General features: G+C 46.2%; 1 protein-coding gene across 1 annotated transcript in view; it reads right to left on the bottom strand.

The window, feature by feature from the left end:
• Window positions 1-26346, bottom strand: part of LOC142312402 (uncharacterized) — a 155621-nt gene that overhangs the window by 42297 nt on the left and 86978 nt on the right. The window contains exon 7 of the mRNA XM_075351345.1: window positions 21180-21848. Coding sequence (XP_075207460.1) covers window positions 21180-21848 — 669 coding nt within the window. The remainder of the gene's footprint in view (window positions 1-21179; window positions 21849-26346) is intronic.

The raw sequence follows: 26346 nt of genomic DNA, 5'->3' as shown, positions 1-26346 counted from the left end.
ATCACAGAAACATTAGCAGCTGTTTAAGTGGCAGAAGCCATTTCTGTGAGTTGTGGCACACATTTTCTAGACCATCCTGTGCACCAGCAGAGCAGAGTATAATCCTGCCACATAGTGAAGGTCTGGAGATGATGGTACCTAGAGCTCAAAATGTATGCCATCGGGGTGAGGGGGGGTTTGTACCTTTTTGCATCTTGGTCTTCAAAAATAGAAGAATGGTCTGAGCTCGCCAGTCACCCCTAGGAGGTTTTGTCATGCCCGGCAGCCAGAGTTCTCTAAGACTGTGTTTTCAGCGCTGCAGGCGGTGTCCTGTTGGATAAGTGCAGCTGGCTGTCCGCTGAAAGTGTAGACCACCTAACGTACATAAAGATGAACAAGTCATGGATCTCCAATGACTTTTCTACTCAAGTTTCAGACTGTGAAGACTAGGCGATGGTGTAGTTCTTAGTTTCCTGAATTGGTCTCGCGTTATTGCAGTCTGTGACACCGCTGTTGCTACTGCGGCTGATGTTACTAACAAGTCCCTTGGTGACACATAAGTAATTAGAGGGCACCACCTACTGGGAATCTCTGATAGCACACAGTCAGACAAGCTCAAGAAAAAAAAAAAAAAGAGTTGTGGTAATATACAGGATCACCGCACATACAATTTATATATACATATATATATATATATATATATATATATATATATCTCAAACAGTACGAAAAAAGTTTTTATTGTAATAGAAAAAAAACACAACCACATGCTAAAATCGCTTAAAAACAGTGCATAAATAATTGACAGTCACCCTAAAACATCCATAGGGTAGGGCAGGATATAATGTCAAAGGACGCTAGTTGGGAGCAATAGCAATAGACTGAGTCATATAATTTCACATGGGAGCCAAACAAGGAATATATTAATATAATACAAAATCTGCAATAATCCAACAAAAGACAATAATGGACCAGTGCCCTGGGTACAAAAAAATATATAGGCAATAATCATGAAAAGTGCATATACTGTAACAGCCCGAACCCCAAACACTGGTCTGAATTAAGTATATCCAGCACATAAAATAGAATACGAAAGAAGGCAAGATAATATAAAGGCTTCATCCAAATCTTACATTGCTGATGTCACCATGGAGCAGACTCACCACACATGCATTATAGGGAAATAAAGGTTGTCCTACAGAGATACATATAGAATAAAAGTTCTATCCTTACTAGTGATGAGCGAGTACTAAAAAGCTCGGGTGCTCGAGGCTCGGGCCGAGCCTCCCAAGATACTCGTGTACTCGGCCCGAGCAACGAGCCCAATGTTATCCTATGGGAGACCCGAGTATTTTTGTGAAATGACCCCCCGGCAGCATGGAGAAACCCTAAAACTGTCACAAAAGTCTCAGAAGAGTGCTCAAATGACATGGCATCAGCATGGGGAAGACCCCTTGAAGCATTTATCACTCAAAAGTCACAGCTGTGAACAATTTTGTCCGAGTTTTACGCCATTTTTACGGACTCACCAGAAAACCTTGCAAAATGACCCCAAAATGAATTTTCATGGCGGAAATGTTAAGGGCACATACCCAATAGTGAGATAGAGCTGGTGTATGTTACTTTTTGAGATTAATACATGAAAGATTTTACATAAACATTGTGTGGCACTCCGATGTCCAAAACGCACGTTTTGTGCTTTTTACTAGCGATGTCGGTCATTTTTTTTTTCATTCTATCTCCCGTCGGTCGGTCTCGCTCTGTCGGTCTCTCTCTGTCTTGTCTGTCCCCCTCTCACAGTCTGTCGGTCATTCTCCCCCCTCTCTCTTACTCACCGTTCGCCGATCACTGCTGCGGCACTGCACGGCATTCACACTGCTCCTGCGGCTTTTCTTCTTTTGAAAAAGCCGGCCGGTCATTAATCAATCTCGTATTCTCTGCTTTCCTGCTTTTCGGCGCCTATGATTGGTTGCAGTGAGACACGCCCCCACTCTGAGTGACAGGTGTCACACTGCACCCAATCACAGCAGCCGGTGTGTGTGTATACTGTGCAGTGAAATAAATAATTAAATAATTAAAAAAAACGGCGTGCGGTCCCCCCCAATTTTAATACCAGCCAGATAAAGCCATACGGCTGAAGGCTGGTATTCTCAGGATGGGGAGCGCCACGTTATGGGGAGCCCCCCACCCTAACAATATCAGTCAGCAGCCGCCCAGAATTGCCGCATACATTATATGCGACAGTTCTGGGGCTGTACCCGGCTCTTCCCGATTTACCCTGGTGCGTTGGCAAATCGGGGTAATAAGGAGTTATTGGCAGCCCATAGCTGCCAATAAGTCCTAGATTAATCATGTCAGGCGTCTATGAGACACCCTCCATGATTAATCTGTAAATTACAGTTAAAAAACACACACACACGAAAAATCCTTTATTAGAAATAAAAAACAATAACAAAGTCCCTCATTACCAATTTATTAACCCCGACAAACCCTCCATGTCCGGTGTAATCCACGGTCCTCCAGCGTCGCGTCCAGCTCTGCTGCATGCAGGTGACAGGAGCTGCAGAATACACCGCCGCTCCGGTCACCTCCACGCAGCTAATGAGGTGAGTATAGCGATCAGCTGCTGTCACTGAGGTTACCTGGATCCAGCGGTGGCCGCGGGTAACCTCAGTGACAGCAGCTGATCGCGCTACTCACCGCCGCTCCGGTCAGCTCCATGCACCAACTGAGGAGAGTATAGCGATCAGCTGAGCTGTCACTGAGGTTAATCGCGGCCACCGCTGGATCCAGCGGTGGCCGCGAGTTACCTGACTGACAGCAGCTGATCGCGCTTCTCACCTCAGTTGCTGTGTGAAGCTGACCGGAGCGGCGGTAAGTAGCGCGATCAGCTGCTGTCACTGAGGTTACCCGCGGCCACCGCTGCATCCACCGCTGGATCCAGGTAACCTCAGTGACAGCTCAGCTGATCGCTATACTCACCTCATTAGCTGCGTGGAGGTGACCGGAGCGGCGGTGTATTCTGCAGCTCCTGTCACCTGCATGCAGCAGAGCTGGACGCGACGCTGGAGGACCGTGGATTACACCGGACATGGAGGGTTTGTCGGGGTTAATAAATTGGTGATGAGGGACTTTGTTATTGTTTTTTATTTCTAATAAAGGATTTTTCGGGTGTGTGTGTTTATTTACTGTAATTTACAGATTAATCATGGAGGGTGTCTCATAGACGCCTGACATGATTAATCTAGGACTTATTGGCAGCTATGGGCTGCCAATAACTCCTTATTACCCCGATTTGCCAACGCACCAGGGTAAATCGGGAAGAGCCGGGTACAGTCCCAGAACTGTCGCATATAATGTATGCGGCAATTCTGGGCGGCTGCTGACTGTTATTGTTAGGGTGGGGGGCTCCCCATAACGTGGAGCTCCCCATCCTGAGAATACCAGCCTTCAGCCGTATGGCTTTATCTGGCTGGTATTAAAATTGGGGGGACCGCACGCCGGTTTTTTTAATTATTTATTTATTTATTTTACTGCACAGTATAGACACGCCCACCGGCTGCTGTGATTGGGTGCAGTGTGACACCTGTCACTCAGCGTGGGGGCGTGTCTCACTGCAACCAATCATAGGCGCCTGTGGGCGTGGAAAGCAGGGAATATGAGATGGCTGTGTACAGAGCACAGCGCGCCGGCCGGTATAAAGGCTCGGTCACGCTGTGCAGGCCGGCCAATCACTGCAATTCCACAACTAACAGGGCTGTGGCATTGCAGTGGTCTGCCAGCCAATCCCTGCATGAGGGCTGGCTCTCAAAAGAGCGCCAACATGCAGAAATGAAGACCACGAGTAAAGCACGAGTATCACGAAATTACTCGGTACCCGCCGAGTAGCCCGAGTACAGTGATACTCGTGCGAGTACCGAGTAGTAACAAGCATACTCGCTCATCACTAATCCTTACCCTAGCATAATTGGTAGGGTTGCATAGTAGCATGAGAGGTACAAAAAGTACCTGCCCGTCCTTTTACATTATATCATGTTCTACCCTATGGATGTTTTAGGATGACTGTCAATTCATTTTGCACTAGTTTTAAGTAATGTTAGTATGTGGTTGTGTCTTTTTTGATTATAATAAAAACCTTTTGTATTGTATGAGATATATACACACACAGCTCTGGAAAAAATTAAGAGACCCTTGTACAGTTTTATAAAAATCAGCTTTTCTACGTCTGACAGCCATTCCATTCCAAAGTCAGTTGAATTCCAACCAGAGTACACCTCATTCTACTTAATGTGCTTCTGATTATGTGATCATCTGTATCAAATGTTATTTAATGAGGGAAAGTATAAAAACTACTGCTGTGGTCTTCACAATCCTCTTGCAATAGGACAAGCTGTATGGCAAAACAAGTGCTAGTAATATCCCAAAAGTAATAGGAATGAAAACATGACTTAATGGTGCCAAAGGAGTTGAAAAGAAAAGTCTTGAGTGAGGAAAAGTAGGGCTCAATTCTGGCTTTACTATCAGAGAGATACAGTGAGCGACAGTGAGCGTCATGTTGCCTCCATCTTTAAAATATCTAAGATGGCAGTACATTACAACAAGGTCAAGCAGCAGACATTGGGAACAACAAAGCTACAGACCTGCAGTGGACGAAAGCGACTCTCCACTGACCGGGATGACTGTCATCATATTCGAATGTCACTCAGCAACCACAGGATGATATCAACTGACCTACAAAAGTAATGGCAAATGGCAGCTGGGGTGAAGTGCTCGGCAACAACAGTTTTTAACAGGCTCCTAGAGGCAGGGTTCAAGTCATGTAAAGCTATAAAAAAGCCTTATTTCAATGAGAAGCAAAGGAGAGCCAAAGACCATAAGGATTGGACCATAGAAGACTAGAGTAAGGTAATTTGTCACGCTGTACAAAGGCTAGTGAGACGCAGTACAGCGTAATCCCCACTTGGTGGCAGCAGACTAGTGAAGGAGAGACAAATAAACACTGTAACGGAAAGGCAGCTGAAGTATAGCAGAGTAACTTCAGCAATGTTAACAGGCGAATCACCAGGGGCAAAAGAATAGTCAATCAATCAGGGTCTAGCCAAAACAGTCGAGTCACTGCAAAGGGAGGATCAATATCAAAGTCAGAAAGCAGAACCGAGTCAGAAGCCAGGAGATCAGTTATGCAGAGTGAAGCGACCGATGGGAGGGCCGCGGGTGTGTGTGTATGCTCTATTCCAACAAAATCCCCATACTCAGATTTTACCGGTAGTAACATTTCTTTACTAGGAAACATGTTTATAATACAATCAACTGAGCTATCTGCACACATGGGTATAGGAAGCCCCTGGACTTTCACTCCTTCCGGGTATGCAGCAAGAAAAAAACAACAACAAAAAAAATGGCGGCAACTTTCCCTAACTTTCCCTACAAACACGTACCAGTCTATCCCGAAAGAAGATGTCGCTCCCACGTCGCAGGCCTGGGGTCTCGCGGTGATGGGTCCCGGTGCAGCGCTGGAGAGATGAAGCTCCTCGGTCTTTTCTTTTCTTTTATCTTCCCCAGCTGGTGACGGATTATAAGTAGTCTTTTGGTCCCGGAGCACGCCGGGCAGAAGAAGGCAGGTCACAGTCCCTGCAATTACACTCAGATGGCGGTGCTCGGTAGTCCGGTTAACTCCCTGAGGAAAACAAAGTTCTGCAGACTGGGAGTGACAGAAACTGCTTTCACCGGGTGATTTCTTCCTGACTTTTGCGGCAAAACGAGCCCTCTCTTCAGGGAGACCACACGCAGGACTCTCCTCACTGAGCTCCGGAGCTGAACACCACTTTCCCGCGTCTTCTCTTCTGGTTTTTCACACACCAGCTCCTGTGGGGAATTTCTCAGCTCTGTGTTTGTCGTTGTACAGTACGACGCTGCCCCCTTGTGGGCAATTGCTGGAACAGTATTCAAAGCCATTTCTACAGAAGGGATACAGTCGGACTTGTTGACCCCATTACATACCCCCCCACTTAAAGGTTGGCAGTCCCTGTCAACTACCGTCGGTTCCCAGGCAGCGATGACTGCAGACGTTACAGGGGTTGGTTGAGAAGTGGGCCATACGTACTGGTCCCTGTAAGACCGCCCGGGCGGGATCCCAGCAGTGGTGCGGTCAGTGCGCCTCAAGGGTCGGTTGTTCCCCTCCCTGTCACTGTCTCTACGCCCCACTCCAGTCAGCACCCCGGGGAAAGAACTGGGTTGTGTAGGGAGGTCACTGATCTCAGAGTCAAAGTGATCACTTTGCCGGGAAACGTCCGTGTCGTCAGTCGTGTTGGTAGTGTCATCCCCTCCGGGTACTGTGGTAGGGGAGTCAGGCTGGGATCGGCAGGGCCGCAACATATTTCGGTGCACAGTGCGGATGCTGTGATTGTCTTCACCCCGCACTCGGTATACATGCCCGTTGGGGTAGGGGCGTTCGATTACCCGGTAAACCTCAGTCTCCCACTTGGCTCGAAGTTTCCCTTGGGGCTTCTTGATACGGAGCAGGACTGGCTGTCCCAACTTCAAGGGTTGCTCTTGCACGGGGAGTGGATCAGCATGTATCTGGCCCCGGATTTGTTTGCTCACCAGTCGGTGTACCGTCTCCATCTTCTGTCGGTGAGCATTTAGCCAGGAGGGGTAGTTATGGCAGACGTCAACTCCAGGGCGAAATAGGTTCAGGTCATGGACCCCTTTTCCGGGGCGACCAAAGAGAAGGGTGTGTGGAGTGTAGCCAGTCACAGAGTGGACCTGGTTGTTATAGGCCCATACTAAATCAGGAAGGAATTGAGGCCATTGGTCTTTCTTATCATCGGCCAAGGTGCGGATCAGCTGGAGTAGGGTCCGGTTGAAGCGTTCACATGCACCGTTCCCTTGTGGGTGATAAGGAGTGGTCCTCGACTTCTGGATCCCATACATCTGGTGCAGCTCTTCGATGACTCGGCCCTCGAAACAAGCCCCCTGGTCGGAGTGCAACCTCTCCGGGCACCCGTAGACATGGATGAACTGTCGACAGATGGCCCGAGCAGCCGATTCAGCCGTCTGGTCTTTGGTAGCGACAGCGACAGCGAATTTTGTGAAGTGATCCACCATGACTAAACAATACTGATAGCCACTGCTCGCCGTCCCAACCAGCAGATAATCCACCATCAACAGCTCAAGGGGTCTGGATGTTTTAATTGTCTGAACAGGTGCACGCTGCTCAGAGGACTTGTGTAGTTCACAGGTGCGACAGGTCTGGCAGACGTCTTCAACCAGCTTGCGGAGCCCCGGACAATAGATGGACTGTTGAACCCACCGAAAAGTCTTGTCCATTCCGAAGTGTCCATTCCTTTTGTGGGCCTGGACCACCATCTCACGGGCCAATTGTTCAGGCACTACAACTTGTGCGCATTCTTCCAGCATGTGTGACAAGAGAACCTTCCGGTATAGCACTCCTTCTCTCAGAATCAGCCGGTCCCACTGGCTGAGCAGGGTCAAGGTCCCGGTAGACAGTCGCGCCCGTATATCGGCGGGAGGCTTCTGCTGCCGTTTCACCCATTGTTTGAGTAGAGCCCAATCGGGGTTCTGGTCCTGAATCCTGCACCACTCCTGGGGTGGCAAGGCGACTCCCACCGGAGTTCCAGCTTCGCCCACAACGAGCTGGCGGTGATCCACCATCTGTTGGGCGAGCTTTGCAAAGTCAGGTGTCTCGTCCCCTTCTAATTCTTCATCCCGGTCTCGGTTGAGTAAGGGGTATGACACTCTAGACAGGCTGTCCGCATTTTGGTTCTCAGCGCCAGCCCGATACTTGATCTTGTAATTGAACTTGGAGAGCCGAGCCATCCAACGCTGCTCCATGACTCCGAGCTTCGCATTTTCTAGATGGGCCAACGGGTTGTTATCGGTCAGGACTAGTACTTCGGTCCCCGTGAGATACCCTGCAAATTTCTCCGCCATAGCCCACGTTAGGGCCAACAGCTCCAGCCGGAACGAGCTATAATTGGTGGGGTTCTTCTCGCCCTCATGTAGGGACCGACTGGCATAGGCTATGACCCGTTCCTTGCCGTCTTGGACCTGTGAAAGTACTGCCCCTAGACCCTGTAAACTGGCATCGGTGTGTAGTTGGAAGGGCAGGTTATAGTCCGCATATGCCAGGATGGGGGGAGACGTTAAGGCACCCTTTAGGGCTTGGAAGGAGTCTTCCTGGCTGGGTCCCCAGCGGATGAGTCGTCCTCTGGGGCTGTTGGTGGTCCCTCGAAGCAGATCCTGCAAGGGTGCAGCAAGCCGGGCGAAGTTTTTGACGAACCGGCGGTAGTAGCCGGCCAACCCCAGGAAAGCCCTGACCTCCTTGACGTTTGTGGGCTGCGGCCAATCCCGTACGGCGGCTATCTTCTCTGAAGATGGCTGGACGCCTTCGGCTGAGATCCGGTGACCCAGGTAATTGATCTCGGGCTGCAGAAGACGGCACTTGTTGGGTTTCAACTTCAGGCCATGTTCCCTCAACCTACTGAACACACGGCCCAGCTGCTGCAGGTGTTCTTCAAATGTGGCCGAATAGACTACAATGTCGTCCAGATAGATGAGGGTGAAGTCGAAGTTGAAGTCTCCCAAGCAGCGCTCCATCAGCCGCTGGAAAGTCCCCGGCGCGTTGTTCAGACCAAAGGGAATCCGGTCAAACTCGTACAGGCCCATGGGTAAGATGAAAGCAGTCTTCTCTCTATCTTTCTCATGCATAGGTACCTGCCAATATCCGCTGGCCAGATCCAACGAGGAGAAGTATTTGGCTTTCTTCAGGGCTGTCAGGGATTCTTCGATCCTTGGCAGAGGGTACGAGTCCCGGATGGTGCAAGCATTCAAACGGCGGTAGTCCACACAGAATCTCAGGGATCCGTCCTTCTTCTTGACTAACACTACCGGCGCCGCCCAGGGGCTCTGGCTTTCCCGTACCACTCCCGCGTGTAGCATGGAATTCAGGAGATTTTTCACTTCTTGGTATTGCTGGGGAGGAATTTGGCGGTACCTTTCACGGATAGGAGCAGTGTCACCGGTGGGGATCTCGTGTTTGATACTGGTGGTGCACCCAAAATCGGTGTCGTGCCGGGCAAAGGACGCCTGATGCTCTTGGAGTAGCTCTTCCACCTGAGACACCTCCCGTTTGGAGTATTGGGATACGTCCAACTGACACTTCTCTCGGAGTTCTCGCCCCACGTTGGCGTCACCCGCGACAGCGGCCATGGTAGAGACCGTCACTGTCCAATCTCCCTCTGTGGACGGTACAAACTGGAGGGGGCTCATAGGGTTCACCTCTTCGGTTAGAGCGTAGACTCGGCCGAGCTGTGTCCCGGCTTCTAGGTCAACGCTCACATTAGCCGTGTTGCCCAGCCTGACAGGAATTCTTCCCTTTCTCACTACTGCTAGAGTTCGAGCGACTAGTGGGTTCAGCTTCCCCTCCCTCGGGGAGCGCGGCTCAATCAGCACCTCCACGCCTTCAAACTGTCTCATGGTGCCAAGGGGTAGTGAGATAACTGTCTCTTTTCCAGCTGGTAAGGTGATCCTAGTATGGCGGGGTACGGTGACCGTGGCCAGCGGCAGCTGTTCTTCGGTCATTCGCTGGAGGTTGCAGGTCCGGACCACTTGTTGAAAGGCACGGCGGGTGGCCTTATGTGCGGTCACTCCTTGCCAGTACTTGGGCCCCTTCTTGGTAAACAGCACCAGATTCAGGTCCTTCAAGATGTTCATCCCAATAATCATGGGCGTTTCTGGTTCAAAGCCTTCCCTGACCACAATTATCCCTCTCTTCCCGAGATCTTGGCCACAGATTTCGGTGTTCATCCAGGCAACTCCCGACACCGGAATGGGTAGATTATTGGCTGCTTTGATCTTGATGGCGGTATCAGGGTCATAGGCAACTCGCGGTTTTAGACATTCTTCGTAGAACTGCTCGGAGATAGTGGATACCTGAGACCCAGTATCCATTAACCCTTGTACGGCGATCCCTTCCAGTAATACTTCTAGGGTGGGGCTATTTGATGCAAGTTTGTTCCGTGGCTGGCTCTGTTTTCCTACACCCCTCTCTTTGGCATCCCCTGTCGAGTGAGCCTCTTTGACAGGGGCGTCTAGTTTAAAGGCGGCCTCTGTTGTGGGACCTGACTTGCTGGTTCTGGTAGATCGGACTGTGGAGGAGCTTGAAAGTTCTGAGGGCAACGGTTGGCTCTATGGCGGGGATCGCCGCATGTCCAGCATCTTCCCATCGGCCGGCTGGGTTGTTGTTTCGCTTGCCGGCCCGCCTGTTGATCTAAGGTGAGCTGTAACACCTGTTTCTGCAACTCTGCCACCATCTGTTTCAGTTCCTCCGTGTTGCTGTTCGGCGTCCCGATATCAGATATGGACCTGCAAGCCGCGGTATATGTCTGTGTCTCCACGACAGGCCCCCTTGAACGTTCTATAGCTTCTTGTTTGGCCTCAGCGAACGTAAAGGCCGGATTTATCCGGAGTAGATCTTGCAATGAGCGGTTAAGGTACGGGTCTCTCAATCCGGTCACAAACTGATCTCTCAACACCAGGTCACGGGTACCCGTACTAGCTATCTGTTCTTCTTTTCTACAGGCTTGTTCTAGTAGCACTTGAAGGGCATTGGCATATTGAGGGATGTCCTCCGACTCGAGTTGCGTCCGCCGGAAAAACATATAGCGCAATGTTCCCGCATATGTGGTCGGTCCATAGGTGTTCTCCAGCACCCGCACTAAGTCATCCAACGTACGCTGGCCCCTAACCGTCTCCAGCCTGACTGTCGTCCACGCTTCCCCTTCTAGTGTTAGCATGGCCATTTCTGCTAAAGTCTTAGGGTCAGTGTTATACATTTCCCCCACTATCTTAAGTTGTTCAGTCCATTCCGTTACAGGATAGTTCCGTCCGTCAAACTTCCTCACCTGATTGACAATAGACGGCGGGGGAGCTGTCTGGTTATAAGTTACTACCGGGGGATGATTTTGTTGGTCACACATCCTGCCGACTACGCCACATGAAGCGACCGATGGGAGGGCCGCGGGTGTGTGTGTATGCTCTATTCCAACAAAATCCCCATACTCAGATTTTACCGGTAGTAACATTTCTTTACTAGGAAACATGTTTATAATACAATCAACTGAGCTATCTGCACACATGGGTATAGGAAGCCCCTGGACTTTCACTCCTTCCGGGTATGCAGCAAGAAAAAAACAACAACAAAAAAAATGGCGGCAACTTTCCCTAACTTTCCCTACAAACACGTACCAGTCTATCCCGAAAGAAGATGTCGCTCCCACGTCGCAGGCCTGGGGTCTCGCGGTGATGGGTCCCGGTGCAGCGCTGGAGAGATGAAGCTCCTCGGTCTTTTCTTTTCTTTTATCTTCCCCAGCTGGTGACGGATTATAAGTAGTCTTTTGGTCCCGGAGCACGCCGGGCAGAAGAAGGCAGGTCACAGTCCCTGCAATTACACTCAGATGGCGGTGCTCGGTAGTCCGGTTAACTCCCTGAGGAAAACAAAGTTCTGCAGACTGGGAGTGACAGAAACTGCTTTCACCGGGTGATTTCTTCCTGACTTTTGCGGCAAAACGAGCCCTCTCTTCAGGGAGACCACACGCAGGACTCTCCTCACTGAGCTCCGGAGCTGAACACCACTTTCCCGCGTCTTCTCTTCTGGTTTTTCACACACCAGCTCCTGTGGGGAATTTCCCAGCTCTGTGTTTGTCGTTGTACAGTACGACGCTGCCCCCTTGTGGGCAATTGCTGGAACAGTATTCAAAGCCATTTCTACAGAAGGGATACAGTCGGACTTGTTGACCCCATTACAAGAGGAAAACACAAACAACAGACAGAAGAGGGAAATCAGGGGCTGGGACAGGCAGACAAATGGGGGAGGGTCAAAGTCAGGACACAATAACAGGGAGGCAGAACAGATCGGGAACACTCACCAGAGCCAGTATACACACTGCAAGGCAGAAATATCACTGGCACTGACCCATAGGTAGAGAGGCAATATATAGCGTCCTGGGATCCAGAACAAGGCAAGGGAAGTTAACCCATGACATGACCAGGTCAGAGCTGGGTGTTACCAGCAGCAGGGAAAAGCCAGCCTGGATCATGACAGTAATCTTCTCTGATGAGTCCAATTTTCAGCTTTGCCCAACACCTGGTCATCTTGTTAGACGAAGACCTGAGGAAGTGTACAAGCTACAGTTTCTTGCACCCACTGTGAAATTTGGTGATGGATCGGTGATGACCTGGGGATGCTTCAGCAAGGCTGGAATTGGGAAAATTACCGTATATACTCGAGTATAAGCCGAGTTTTTCAGGGGTTTTTTAAGCTGAAAATGCCCCCATTGGCTTATACTCGAGTCAGGGTCCCACAAAAAAATTATTCTCATATTCTCACCTGTCCTCCGTTCCTGAGGTGACCTCAGCTGCTTCTTGTAGACCGCAAAGCTCGTAGACCCCTCCGTGATAGCGTCTGATGCACGGGGCTGCAGGATTCCGTCATGTCTTTACTGCAGTTGAATGCTTTACAGCGGCGGCAGTGCAGCAAAGCATTCAACTGCTGTAAAGCGCCCCATGCGGACCGCTGTCGCCATAAAGCAAAGATGGCATCCTGCAGCGGCGGCTCTGTGCACGGGACGTGATCATCAAGGGGTGCCTCTTGCAGCCCGCAGGCACATAGACCCTTCCGTGATCGCGTCCTGTACACGGGGCTGCCACTAATGCTGTTATGGCTTTACTGTAGTTGAATGCTTTACTGCATCGCTGCCGCCGTAAAGCATTCAACTGCAGTAATGCCACGATGGCAGCCTGCAGCCCCGTGCATTGGACGCGATCACAGAGCGGTCTACAAGAATCAGCTGAGGTCACTGTGGGAATGGAGGACAGGTGAGAATAATTTTTATTTCATAATAGAGGAAAGAAGGGGACCGATAGGAGGACATTACTGTAGGGCGCATTACTAGAGGGCCCAAGGAAGGGGCACAAGGATGGACACATTACAATAAGAGGAGGAGGCACAAGAACAGGCCACATTACTACAAGGGGGGACAAGGATGGGCACATTACTACAAGGAGGGGCACAGTACATTTTATTGGGATCTATTTTTATTCTTGAAACTTCCCAGTAGCTGCTGCATTTCCCTCCCTAGTCTTATACTGGAGTCAATACGGTTTCATAGTTTTTTGTGGTAGAATTAGGGGCCTTGTCTTATACTCGGATCGGCTTATACTCGACTATATATGGTAAACTTTGCGAAAGATGTATCAATCAAGCCGCTTACAAGGTTATCCTGGAAAAACAGTTGCTTCCTTCTTCTCAGACAATGTTCCCCAACTCTGAGGACTGTTTTTTTTCCAGCAGTACAATGCGCCATGCCACACAGCTAGGTCAATCAAGACCTTCTGATCCCAGATTGCTCCGAAATCACATCAGGCTGTGCTACACTTTTGACAGTAACTATGTTAAAGCTTTACAATGCATTTTCTAGGTCTATCCTAACAATTAAGCAAAGAGAAAGGACCCTACAAAGGTGAACTTTCATTATGGTCACTCAACATCTAGCAAGGGTACTGAATTTAGAGGTAAAATTATATCACCCGAGTGATTTCCTCTAGAGGCTATGGATCCATTCCAATCCATGTTATCAGTGCTGTTGCTCTGCTACCTGGATTTACTGCCACTTCTGGTGTTTCTTCTACCACTAGTGCAATTTATACTGCTGCAACTGCACAGACGCTTCTGCTTCTCCTTTGCCAACCTGAAGGGAGTACTGGAGCCAAACTTGGTCTCTCAGTGGTGTCAACTACATTTAAATGTGGGACCAGCCTGATACAGTGCCTCCCTACAATGGATGCCTCCTCTGGGCCACTCAGAAGTGAAATAACATTTCTGGGTCACTAACCATTATCGCATTCTTCATCATGGCGCCCCTTTTCCAGCAAGCCCTGTGCATGCACAAATCCAGGCCGGCACATGCGTGAAAATGCCTCAGATGCACACTTTCACAAACCAGATTGAGCCTTAACTCAACCTGCTGTGGTGCTTCCAGAACCCCTGCCCCGGAGATGCAGGCACACAGCCACTCTTCCAAGCAACCCAGGCTGCCTGGGTAAGCTTTTTTCTTCCTTCCACAACAAGACACTCCATGTGTAGGTTCCCCTCAATGACAGGACACCAACTTGGGGAGTGGACCTACTGGACCAAGACACCGATTTGTGACCTGGAGGTAGGCTACGCTGGTAGGTAGCCGCCAGGGGATCTTGGTAACTCGTCAACTGGCACCATAGGTATGAACACTGACGGTCTGTGTAATGGCAATTGCAGCCAGGACGGCAGATGCGGCAGGGTTGGCCAGGCCAGCAGCAGCGATTCAGTAGATAGAGCTGGTATGGATAGTTGTAGCAGCAGGTTCGTCAGATACTGAAACTCAGACAAGTATTAATAAAGCAGCACACAGCAATACAGCAGCAGCCGTAGCACAAGAGACCTGATGACTAGCAACTGTTAGAGCCGTGGACTCTATTCCTCTCAGGTAGCAGTGAAGGATTGGATCGGCAGCCGTATCATGCGTGGAGACGCTGGACTAACCAGTCTATAATTTGCAGAGTCACACGGTTTATTGCAAAACAGGAGGCTTATATACACCTCCTGATAAAAAAAGTAATAGGTTACACAATATGGGATACAAGATTACACAATCATGAAATTTAGGTGGTTACCATATGTCAAAGTTAACCTTGACATATTTCTGAGAAATAGACAAAGAACAGCCAAAATTATGTTCCCAGGAAATAATATGCCAGGAAAATATGTAAGGGAGTATGGGGTCCAAGGGTACAGAGGAGTGTGTGGATGGGATAGAATGAATAGGATGGAGCCAAAGGATACAAATGTTTGGAAGGATGTGATAGGGAGTATTCCGCCAAATCTCATTTAACAATAAGACATATTTTAGGAAACGAACATATTATTTGTAGCAGATGTTGTTTTGCAACTGTGTTTCTCAATAGAACATAATTATATCATATACTGTTTTATAAGAGCTGACAAAATGGCTGAACAAGACAAAATGGCTTCTCTAACAACTCCCCTCTTTTGATTATTTATGTTCTATTCTATAGCTATCTGTCCCTTCCTATTGGGTAGACCGCAGAGCTGTCCTACCTCACAATACACAAGGCTTTCCCTACGCGCATTATGGGGGCCTGCCATTCAAACATACTCTGTGGGATCGGCCTACGTTTTCCCTATACGTTTCCTATTCACTGATCCTATACGTAGAAAAGAACAGAGGGAAATTTAGATATTCATGACTATGTATATAATATAGTGTTATGGATATATGATATTGATATATGATTATATAGTTTGTTTGAATATATATGTATGTTTATGTAATCTGTGTAGTGTGTTTATATGTCACACACTTTTATGGTGTTTTACACAGTATTAAAGTTCTCATTTTGTTGACTTTCTTGCAGCTTGGTCAACTCTGGTTTCATCTGGTCAATTAATTCCTTAGGACTTCCACAGTAGGTGCAGTCCGCCAAGTCCATTAGGGTCTCCTTATCACATATTATGCATCTGCATCTCTAGTTTTCTCCTTTTTAAGATCATATTTTCCTGAAAAACATTTACAATTAGCTCCTAGAATTTTCTTCATAAGCATTACAAACAGTTTTATCAGCCTGTCAGAAGTTTATTTTGCTTTTCGCTTAGTTCTAAAGACTACATCCTTCAGCATTTCGGACCCATTAATTCACTTTCTGGAATGGGGGCAACAAAATAAAACATAGTTTCTGCTTTAATAGATGCATATGAACATATCCAACAATTTTCCATTGCTTGGATATCCCACCCCACTGCTAATCACTCTGTTTAACTACCTTCTGTTGTATTACTGCTTTCTTCTATGGTTTAAGTACATTTTCACCTTTTGTTACTGCAGGGAAAGTAGAATATAGAAATAGAGTCAATTCACAATATTTCCCATTCTCTCAGTCTTTGTAGAACTTCTTGCAGTAGGATGCATGGCCTTTTACTGAGGTTGGTGTACTAAGTTGGACTTGATGTGGATCCAAGCTTTTCCTCACGTTTCCGGATTGTTACCCAGTCCCCCAGGCTTTAGAGGGTGTGTGCCTTCCAAATTGGAAGGATCTGGAATGAAACTGAAACCACTTGTTTATTACATATTTATTCAATAATTTATATTAAAAAAAATTGCACGTCTGATTACTGTATCCTACTAAATCTGAAGAATCTGTTTATTAGAAAAGAAACAAAAATATATGCACTTAGGGGTACTTTGCCGATTGTAGCGATGCCGAGCGCGATAGTCCCTGCCCCCATCGCAGATGCGATATCTTGTGATAGCTGCCGTAGAGAACATTATCGCTACGGCAGCTTCACACGCACTTACCTGCCCTGCGACGTCGCTCTGGACGGCGACCCACCTCCTTCCTAAGGGGGCGGGTCGTGCGGCGTCACAGCGACGTCACACGGCAGGCGGCCAATAGAAGCGGAGGGGCGGAGATGAGCGGGATGTAATCATCCCGCCCACCTCTTTCCTATCTCAGTGCAGGCGGAACGCAAGTAAGGAAATGTTCCTCGCTCCTGCGGCTTCATACACAGTGATGTGTGCTGCCGCAGGAACGAGGAACAACATCGTACCTGTCGCTGCAGCGAAATTATGGAAATGACCAACACTACACAAATCACTAATTTTCGACGCTTTTGCGATCGTTTATCGGTGCTTCTAGGCTTTACACGTTGCGACGTCGTTACAGGCGCCGGATGTGCGGCACTTTCGATTTGACCCAGACGATATCGCAGTAGCGATGTCGCAACGTGCAAAGTACCCCTTTGTCTATAACTTGCCAGTTTCCACCTTTATTTTTGTAAATATTTTCTACATACTATTTCCATCATGTGCTTTTTAGCAATAACATACCATTTTCTGCACTGGATTGCCTCTGACCAAATATGAAAAGAAATTTACTGAACACGGACAAACTTGCATAAAAACTGCTCATGGTATATTGCTATAATCTATCTGCAGTCTCTGAAACGGGAAGAGCCAATGCAGGGTATATTTCTATGAGATTCTACAGTTTTTCTTCTTACATTATTTTGGGCATGTGTCTTACAAGTCTGGGTGAATCTGGACTAAAGCCTGGTGTCACCCATACCTTGTCTCTTAAGACACACACTAATATCTGTTTTTCACAGAGAATTCCTTATTAATCTATGGGTTACCTGGACCATCAATGAGAAGAGAGCTTATGGCAAAGGAAGCTTACCGCCCTGCATCCACAGACCTTCCTCATATATGATATCATATATGATATCATATACGGTTTTATAAGAGCTGACAAAATGGCTGAACAAGACAAAATGGCTTCTCTAACACAACGTATAGACCATGTTGCCCAGGCACTTCCCATAAGGGGAGTGTGCCTTAAATACCTAGTGCCTCTCAGCTTATGGAGAAGCAGGTGCTCATATTTGTCATGAAAATCAAGTGTACTGCTACCTTGCTTGACAACTGTCGTAAATGTGGGCGGAATCTGCTCACATGTCTAACAAGGCACTCCTTTCTGGGAGTTTGCAAAAGTAGAGGTGAGGAGAATGTTGACGATCACAATGCAGGACAATTTTCCCTGGAACAAAGGTTTTTCAGGCACAGTTACTTGTATCTGTTTCAGGAAAAGATTGGAACTTGGGGAAAGCTGAATAGTGACAGTTCCTAACTAGACAAACCCTTCTGAAGAGACAAACACCAGCGATTAGATGTACCCAATTAATTGACGTGCACCTCTTCCCGTGTTTTCCCTGCAGTTAATATAATTCTGGTTAATTTATACATTGTTCACTACTCCTTCTAAACTCAAAAACTAAAGCTGCTTTATTGCCAGTAGACACTAGCTGTTTTATTCAGCCAAAATCTGCCTCCAAAAGTAGTTGGTTAATCCAAACGCACCGTTAACATCTTACTCCGATGAGCAAAAGGGTAACAATGTTTTGAACTTTTGACTTTCAGGCTCCAGATCTCACCATCTGCTACAGCTTTGAGCATGAGACGACCTTCATTTTATAGACAATCATCTTGGCTATCTCATACATAAATTTGACTTGCAACTATTTAGCATATGATTAGTTATGCAGATTCTTGTCATGTCACTGCATTGTTAATGTTGCGCTCCTAAAAATTAAAATTTGTATTATTTTGTTATATTTTGTAAATCCACCTTTGGCTTTCAGCACTGCCCGAATCCTTCCGGGCTCTTTATCAGATTCAAGCATGTTTTGATCGAAATCTGATTCCAGGTCTCTTCTACACTTCCCGCTCATTAACTGTCAAACATATTCACTGCTTCCCCCGCCCACCGTCAGTTCCGGCACCTGTGATTGGTTGCAGTCAGACTCCAAACTCACCCTGTGTGACAGCGTCTGTGATTGGTTGGACTCACAGACGCGGTCTGCTTCCCTATAGTATATATATTTTCCCAGGGGGCCTTGTTCTAGTGTCACTGCGTTGAGAAACACGTGATGGTGTCGCCGCGGTGTTGGATGTTGATCTCCCCGAGGTCCACCATTCTTACCTATGCTTCCCTATAGTGGTGTACAAATAAATACATTTAAAAATGGCGTAGGATTACTAATAATGTGGTGGTGCTGCATCACGTTATGAGTGTCAGGTCCGAGCATTCCTACATGAACAGTGTCCTGGAAAGTGGATTGGTCATCGTGGGCCAGTTGAATGACCACCAAGGCTGAAGATACAAGATGTGCAGCATCTGAAGCTGTGAGCTGTCATTAACCCCTTATATTACTCCAATTGAAACCGCACCTGGGCATCGGGATGAGCGGTGGAAAAGTGCCGGAATTGTCGCATCTAATGAATGCAACAATTCTGCGCTTTGGGCTGATATTTTTAGCCTGAGGGGTCCCAAATAACCATGGGCCTCCCCAGCCTGAGAATACTAGCCCTCAGCTGTTGGCTTTGTCATGGCTGGGTATCAAAATTGGGGGGAATCGCACGCTGGTTTTAATTATTTATTTAAATAATTTAATTTAAAAAAAAAAATCCACAGTGTCTCACTTACTTTGATACACAGCCAATACAAGCACACGGCTGAGGGCTACAGCCTGTAGCCATATGCTTTTATCTGCGTTCGGTATCACAATATGGGGGGACCCTATGCCATATTATTTATTTTTACACCACTATAAGAGGACGCAGACAGCATGTGTGATTCCAACCAATCACAGACACTGTCATAAAGGGTGGGGGCATAGTCTGTCTGCAAGCAATCACAGACAACGGAACTGATGGTTGGCGGGGCAAGCAGTGAATATGCATGAGAGTTAATGAGCGGACCTGAAAGCAGTGTGACCGTCGCCTGGGAGACTCGGTAAGTATAACTGTCCTGCTTTGCAGCTTTCCAGCCCTTTCTACCACAATGTTTGGATTCCCATAGACTTATACAGGGTTCGACATCTGGGCAGATGTTCAGGTTCAAGTCTGGCCTTGAAGTAGACTTTTTTTTTTTTTTTAAAAGTCTGGCTGAATCTGCTGAACCCGTGTGGGTTCGCCTATCAGTAATATCTAGCAGTTAGTTCACATGATTGGAACTAAAATAGTAAAATAGCGGTCAACCCCTACGACATCTGGGCAAAAATAGATACAAACAGAAGAATATGAAAAGCAAATGCCTATAAGATGCAGTTATATCATCTTATAGGCATTTATACATTTATACATATAAATGTAAAGTATTTTACACTCAAGGCCAAAAGTGTTGGCACCCTTGAAATTGTTCCAGAAAATGAAGTATTTTTTTCCAGAAAATCATTGAGATTACATATGTTATGTTACATTTATTTCCTTTTTGTGTATTGGAACAACACAGAAAAAGAGAGAAAAAAAGTCAAATTGGACATAATTTCATACAAAATCATATAAATGAGCTGGACAAAATTGTTGGCACCTTTCTAAAATTGTGAGTAAACAACTTTGTTTTAAGCATGTGATGGTTGTTCCAACCCACCTGTGACGAGTAACAGGTGTGGTCAATATGAAATCATACCTAAAACCAGATAAAAAAGGGAGAAGCTGACTTTGTCTTTTCATTTTCTGTCTGTGTGTGCTACGCTAAGCATGGAAAACAGAAAGAGTAGAAGAGAACTGTCTGAGGACTTGAGAACCAAAATTGTTGAGAAATATCAACACTCTCAAGGTTACAAGTCCATCTCCAGAGATCTTGATGTTCCTTTGATCACGCTGCTCAACATAATACGTTTACAACTCGTGGCACTGTAGCTGATCTCCCTGCATGGGGAAGTAGAGAAAAATTGATGAAAGGTTGCAATGCAGGAGAGTCAGAATTGTGGATAGGCAGCCACAATAAAGTTCCAAAAAACTTCAAGCCATCTTTCAGGTTCATGGGGCAGCAGTGTCAATGAAAACTATATCTTGATATTTGAATGAAATGAAACGCTATGCAGGACACAGAGACATAAAAAAGCAAGACTGACGTTTTCTAAAATGTAAGCAAGTAAGCAAAATCCTTCTGGGAAAGAATCTTATGAAACCAAGATAGAGCTTTTTGGTAAAGGACATTATTCTACTGTTTTCTGAAAATAGAATGGGGCCTACAAAGAAAAGAACACAGGACCTACAGTCAAATATGGTGGAGGCTCAAAGATGTTTTGGGGTTGTTTTGCTGCCTTTGGCACTCGGTGTCTTGACTGTGTGCAAGGCATCATGAAATCTAAAAATTACAATAGGATTTTGTGTGGCAATGTAGTGCAGTGGCAGAAAGCTGGGCTTGTATCATAGGTCACGGGCCCTCCAGCAGGGCACTGGGTGCCAACATTATCATGACTATATATACATGGTGAAATATGTATAAGTTATTTGGATTCTATTTGCTGATAGTTTCAAAGCTTTCCTAATAATCATTAGTGTTCTAGTTTGCTTTTCCTTTCTCTTTATGATGTGTGACCCAACTTTGATTGTAACTCATATGCAACATTTCTTGTACAATTTAACAACAGAACTCTCAACATCAAAATGGCTTCTCCCCTGTGTGAGTTCTTAGATGCACAACAAGAGTTGATTTATGGGAATAATATTTCCCACATTCTTGACATGAAAATGGCTTCTCCCTGGTGTGGCTTCTCTGATGTCTAACTAGTTTTGATTTAATGCTATAACATTTCCCACATTCTGAACATGAAAATGGCTTTTCTCCTGAGTGCTTAGTCTCATGTACAACAAGCTGCGATTTCCTCGTAAAACATTTTCCACATTCTAAACAGGAATATGGCTTATCCCCTGTATGAATTCTCTGATGTACAACAAGATTTGATTTGTTCTTAAAACTAATCTCACATTCCGAACATGAAAATGGCTTATCTCCTGAGTGCTTTCTCTCATGTACAACAAGTTGGGATTTCCTTGTAAAACATTTACCACATTGTGAACAAGAATAAGGCTTCTCCCCTGTGTGAATTTTCTGATGTACAACGAGATTTGACTTCTTTATAAAACTTTTCCCACATTCTGAACATGAAAATGGCTTTTTCTCCGTGTGAATTCTCTTATGTATAAGAAGATCAGATGTTTGCATAAAACAGTTTCCATATTCTGAACATAAAAATGGCTGCAACCTTGTATTAGCTATTTGATGTTCAACACACAATGAGTAAGAAGATGAAACACGTTGAAAAGTATCAGATGATAAATCTTTGCTTTGAAGGACTGAAGATATATTTGGAATAATTGCGTGCTCTTCATAAGTATCGAGTGTGATACCAAGGTCTTCTTTAAAATCTGAGTTTCTGGTACAGTTATCTGCCAAGAAAGAATTTTAATGTTTTTTTTAAAAATACTACCTTTCTATTCAAATTTTTGTGAAATTCAATTATCAATTAACCAAGACAGAGAGGAAAAATAATAATGCTAGATCAATATGTTACTCAAATACTCCCTTATGACTACATGCTCTATGTCACAGAGAAAAAGGACTGGGCGGAAACATTACGGTCCTGTAAGGAAAAGCTATGGCTGTTTAGCAAGTAGTGCATACTGTTTCCAGTTTATTTTTCTATTTAGTAGGAATAGCCTTTTATTCTCCACTATACAGAATAAAATCCAAGGTAAGTTCTCATCAAAAGAGCAGCTCGGAGAGGCGATTCTCACATGCTGCACAGAAATTCAAGCAGAAACGATCCAAAAACTCACAAGTTCAATGGATCGAAGATGGGAACCTATGATACATGTAGCTTAACCTGATAAGATGGTTATTTTTTTTTCATTTTTAAATTTAACTTTTATTAACATTATTAATAACACAGGAAACACCGTATTGTACAGCATAAAGCACAATGTCAGAACACAAGCATTGTATCGAAGAATTGTTAGCAGATCAAATCCTAAAATATGGGGAGATACAAAACTCAAGACTGTATAAACAGCGATGAGAGCTGTAACCGACTACTGTCGGAGGATCAACATAATACCTTTTTATACTATATAACGAGGCCACCTTGGAGGAGCGAACAAAACCAGGGCCGTAACGTAACTCAAGTGTGAGTTGGTAGAATAGAAGATACTGAGTGAAACATGAACAAGAAACAAAAAGAGAGAAAAGAAAGTCAGAGAAGAAAAAGGTGGGAGGGTTGGGGTCAAAAAGGTTAGGTGAATTTGTCAGGATGGAGGAGTAGGTTGGGAGTGTGTGGTTCCAGACACTGACAGTGCAAATCCAACAGTGAAATGTAATCATCAGATCCCTTAAACTCTGTCCAGTTATACCAAGTTCTAACGAACTGGTCTTGAGAGTTGTGAATTATGGAAGTGAGGGCTTCGAGCAACATCGTCTCCTTTATCCTGACGAACCACATAGCCAATAGCCATTGTAGGAGGGTTATCTTTTTTCCACAAGCGAGGTATGCAAGCTCTGGCTGCCGTGATTAAGTGTCGTAGTAAGGAATTCTTGTTATTTTTCGTTGAGATGTCACAATGATGTAAAAGGACAAGGACCGGATCCAGAGCGGTGGTCAAGCTAGTAACTTTATGTATAACTGTTTGTACATTCTCCCAAAACGGGGCAAGGCGCCTACATGACCAGAAAATATGCATCAGACTACCCTCCTCCTCATCACATCTCCAACAGAGTGGGCTCACTTCTGGGAAGATTGAGTGCAGTCTAGTAGGAACGCTGTACCATCTGGTGAGCAACTTAAAACTCGCTTCCTGATCACGGGACGAGATAGAGGATCGATGGGTCAGAGAACATATCTTTTCCCATTTGGCCTCAGAAAACTGGATTTGAAGATCATCCTTCCATTGTGATTGAAATTTGGTTTTAGTGTTCCCAGTGGGTGTGTTAATAAGATTATATGCCATAAAAAGGGTATGTCTAATGGGACCCGTGCTTATACATTCCTTTTGAAAAGGTATCATAGAGTTAGAAAAATGGGATTTAGGAGGAAAGGATTTGAAGCAATGTGTCAATTGGTTGGCTCTCCATACATCGAGGGCACGGGGAGTTTGGGAGCTCATAAGTTGCTCCTTTGTTGGCCAGGCGTTTCCACTATCGAAGTGCAGCACTCTGTGATAGCCCTCTCTCATAATTGACCGGAAAATACAGTCTTCCACCCCCGAAGGAAAAAGCGGATTTCCCAGAACTGGAAACAATGAGGATGATTGGGGGAGTATGTGTGATCTAATGATGAATTATTGCAACATGCCAAAGTATCCCCGATTGTGGGGTGATCTCTCAGATGTTTTACTCTGAACCCACCCATAGAATGCCCGGTAAATGTACATCTGTGAAATCCCGTTCCACGTCTACCCAGGCCTTCATCTCACAGTTTCTACACCAGTCCAGATTTCTGGAAAGATGAGTAGCTAAGTAATATGATTTGAAATTAGGAAGTGCGGTCCCTCCAGCCGGCTTGGAGTGGTGTAGGATCTTTCTGCTAATTCGTGGTGGTTTGACTCCCCAGATGAATTTAGTTTGGATTCATGTGAGGCTTTTAAAGGGACCATAATTGTGAGGGCTTGAAGGATATATAATATCCTGGGAAGGATGTTCAATTTAAAAATTGAAATCCTCCCAAACCATGTGAAAGTGTTCTTCCTCCACCTCGAGCAATCATTTTGGACTTCCTGTAATATCTTAGGAAAATTTAGGGAGAAGGTCTGGCAGGTGTCCCTTGGGAGCACAGTGCCTAGGTACTTGATCGACGAGTTCGCCAGTGAAATTTGTAAGACCTCTTCAATGGTACCAAGGCAGTGTGAGCTGAATTAATGTTTAATGCCTCCGATTTCGCTAGGTTAATTTTAAATTTGGATAGCTTCCCGTACAATTCAAATTCAGTCATGAGAGCTGGTAGAGTAGATAAGGGGTTACTGACAAAAAACAATAAATCATCTGCATAAGCTGCAATTTTGTATGGTGCACCTTTAATCATGGGGCCTTGTATGTTATATATCTCAGCTACTGGTAATGTACCTCACTAGTAAATTACGGCAAAAGCAGCACAGGGTAGGGTACAAAGTATTAAAATTTAACCTTTAATAGTTCCTATTAAAAAGGGAAGCAGGTATAACCTTCCTCCACATCTGTTATCTATAAAACCAAAACATACAATTCCCCTTCAGCATGTACAGGGGTAACAACAGGCCCAGGACAACACCTGTGCAGATAACAAGGGTAGGTAAACTGACCCGTGTCACAAGGGACACTGGGATAGTCCAACCCTTTTTGGGCCCGGACCATACGGTATCAGACAGAGGTCCAGGAACCCTGGAAAAAATAGAGGGGGATGGAACGATCTCACCACATCGGACGCCGACCCAGCCTCTATCAAGAAGATCCTCTAGTCCTCCCGGGCGTCCCAGTGGTCCTTTTATAATGGACTAAACACCTGGTCCCCTTAAGGAGAGAGAGGTCCTGATGTCCTTATTCTCCCAACGCGTTTCATATACCAGAATAATCGTCAGGGGAGTGTCAAGAGTCAGTCCCTATATCAGCAGGACAGGACAGGACATGCTGCAAAATAACCATACATTTCATCAGATACCTATAACCATAGATAGACTTCCCATTAAGACAATAGGAGAACTGAGTATAGGCAGGGTCTTACCGGACGGCAAACAGCGGGGCTCCTATATGCTGCGCGCCGCTGCAATGCGTCCGCCATCTTTTTAAACTCTGCCAGATTGCCCACGTGTGGCGCCGCGTCAGTGTCGACCCTCCCACACTTCCGGGTCGCACTGTGAAGCGCAGGCCTGGACCGCAAACGTCACATCCGGTGACGTGGCCGGCGCATGCGCAGAACACGCTGTCAAAGGAACGGCAGCGCGCATCATCCACAGCGTCACGCCCCCTCACAACGAAACAATACAGTTCATTGGGCGGGCAGAGAAGTAGCATCGGCACATCAGTTGTGTCAATAGCTACATGGCTCATACGGCCACAGGGTGAGGAGGCCATGACGCATCCTACACCCCCTACCAGATGTATGGCTAGAGAACCGGCTCACAGGCTAAATCACAGTATCTCTATAGGCAAAAATGGCAAAGAAAAGGTATACACATAGAGAACGTATCCTTTTGTATCATAAGGAGGTGGAGGAGGGATTACTTGAAAAAACGGTCTGATGGAACCTGTACTAGAGATCAGGAGAAATTGCTCCAATGAGGATAGCTGTACCGTACAGTCTGACGACCTTGAAGCCCGTTTTCTAGAAAGGGGTTACCCACTTAGGGTCATCAATGAGGCTCGGAAGGTGACCAATCGAATACCAGGATCAGGAGAAATTGCTCCAATGAGGATAGCTGTACCGTACAGTCTGACGACCTTGAAGCCCGTTTTCTAGAAAGGGGTTACCCACTTAGGGTCATCAATGAGGCTCGGAAGGTGACCAATCGAACTGAGAGAGCTAAATTACTATACCCACCAACAAAAGAGAAGGATTATGCTAAAACCAATGAAGTGATCAGATTCATCACTACTTTTAATAACGGGGCTAAGGAGGTGAGGAGGGTGCTTGAAAAACATTGGCCTATACTAATGATGGACGAGGACATCGGGACCTATGTCTCTGACAGACCATGTATTACCTACAGGAGGGCTAGGTCCTTACAAGACCGACTGGTACATAGCCACTTTACTGACAACAGGGAGTCTAGTAGCGGATGGCTCAGGAGTAACACTAAAGGTTGCTACCGTTGCAGTGGCTGTGTGGCTTGTAACGCATTAAAACCAGGAAAGAAATTCTCAAGTAACGTCACAGGGAGAGAGTATGAGATCAGACATTTCATTAACTGTCGCACCAAAGGT

Source organism: Anomaloglossus baeobatrachus, chromosome 5 (assembly GCF_048569485.1).
Source record: "Anomaloglossus baeobatrachus isolate aAnoBae1 chromosome 5, aAnoBae1.hap1, whole genome shotgun sequence".
NCBI classification, from domain to species: domain Eukaryota; kingdom Metazoa; phylum Chordata; class Amphibia; order Anura; family Aromobatidae; genus Anomaloglossus; species Anomaloglossus baeobatrachus.
This window is presented reverse-complemented; position numbering and strand designations above follow the sequence as displayed.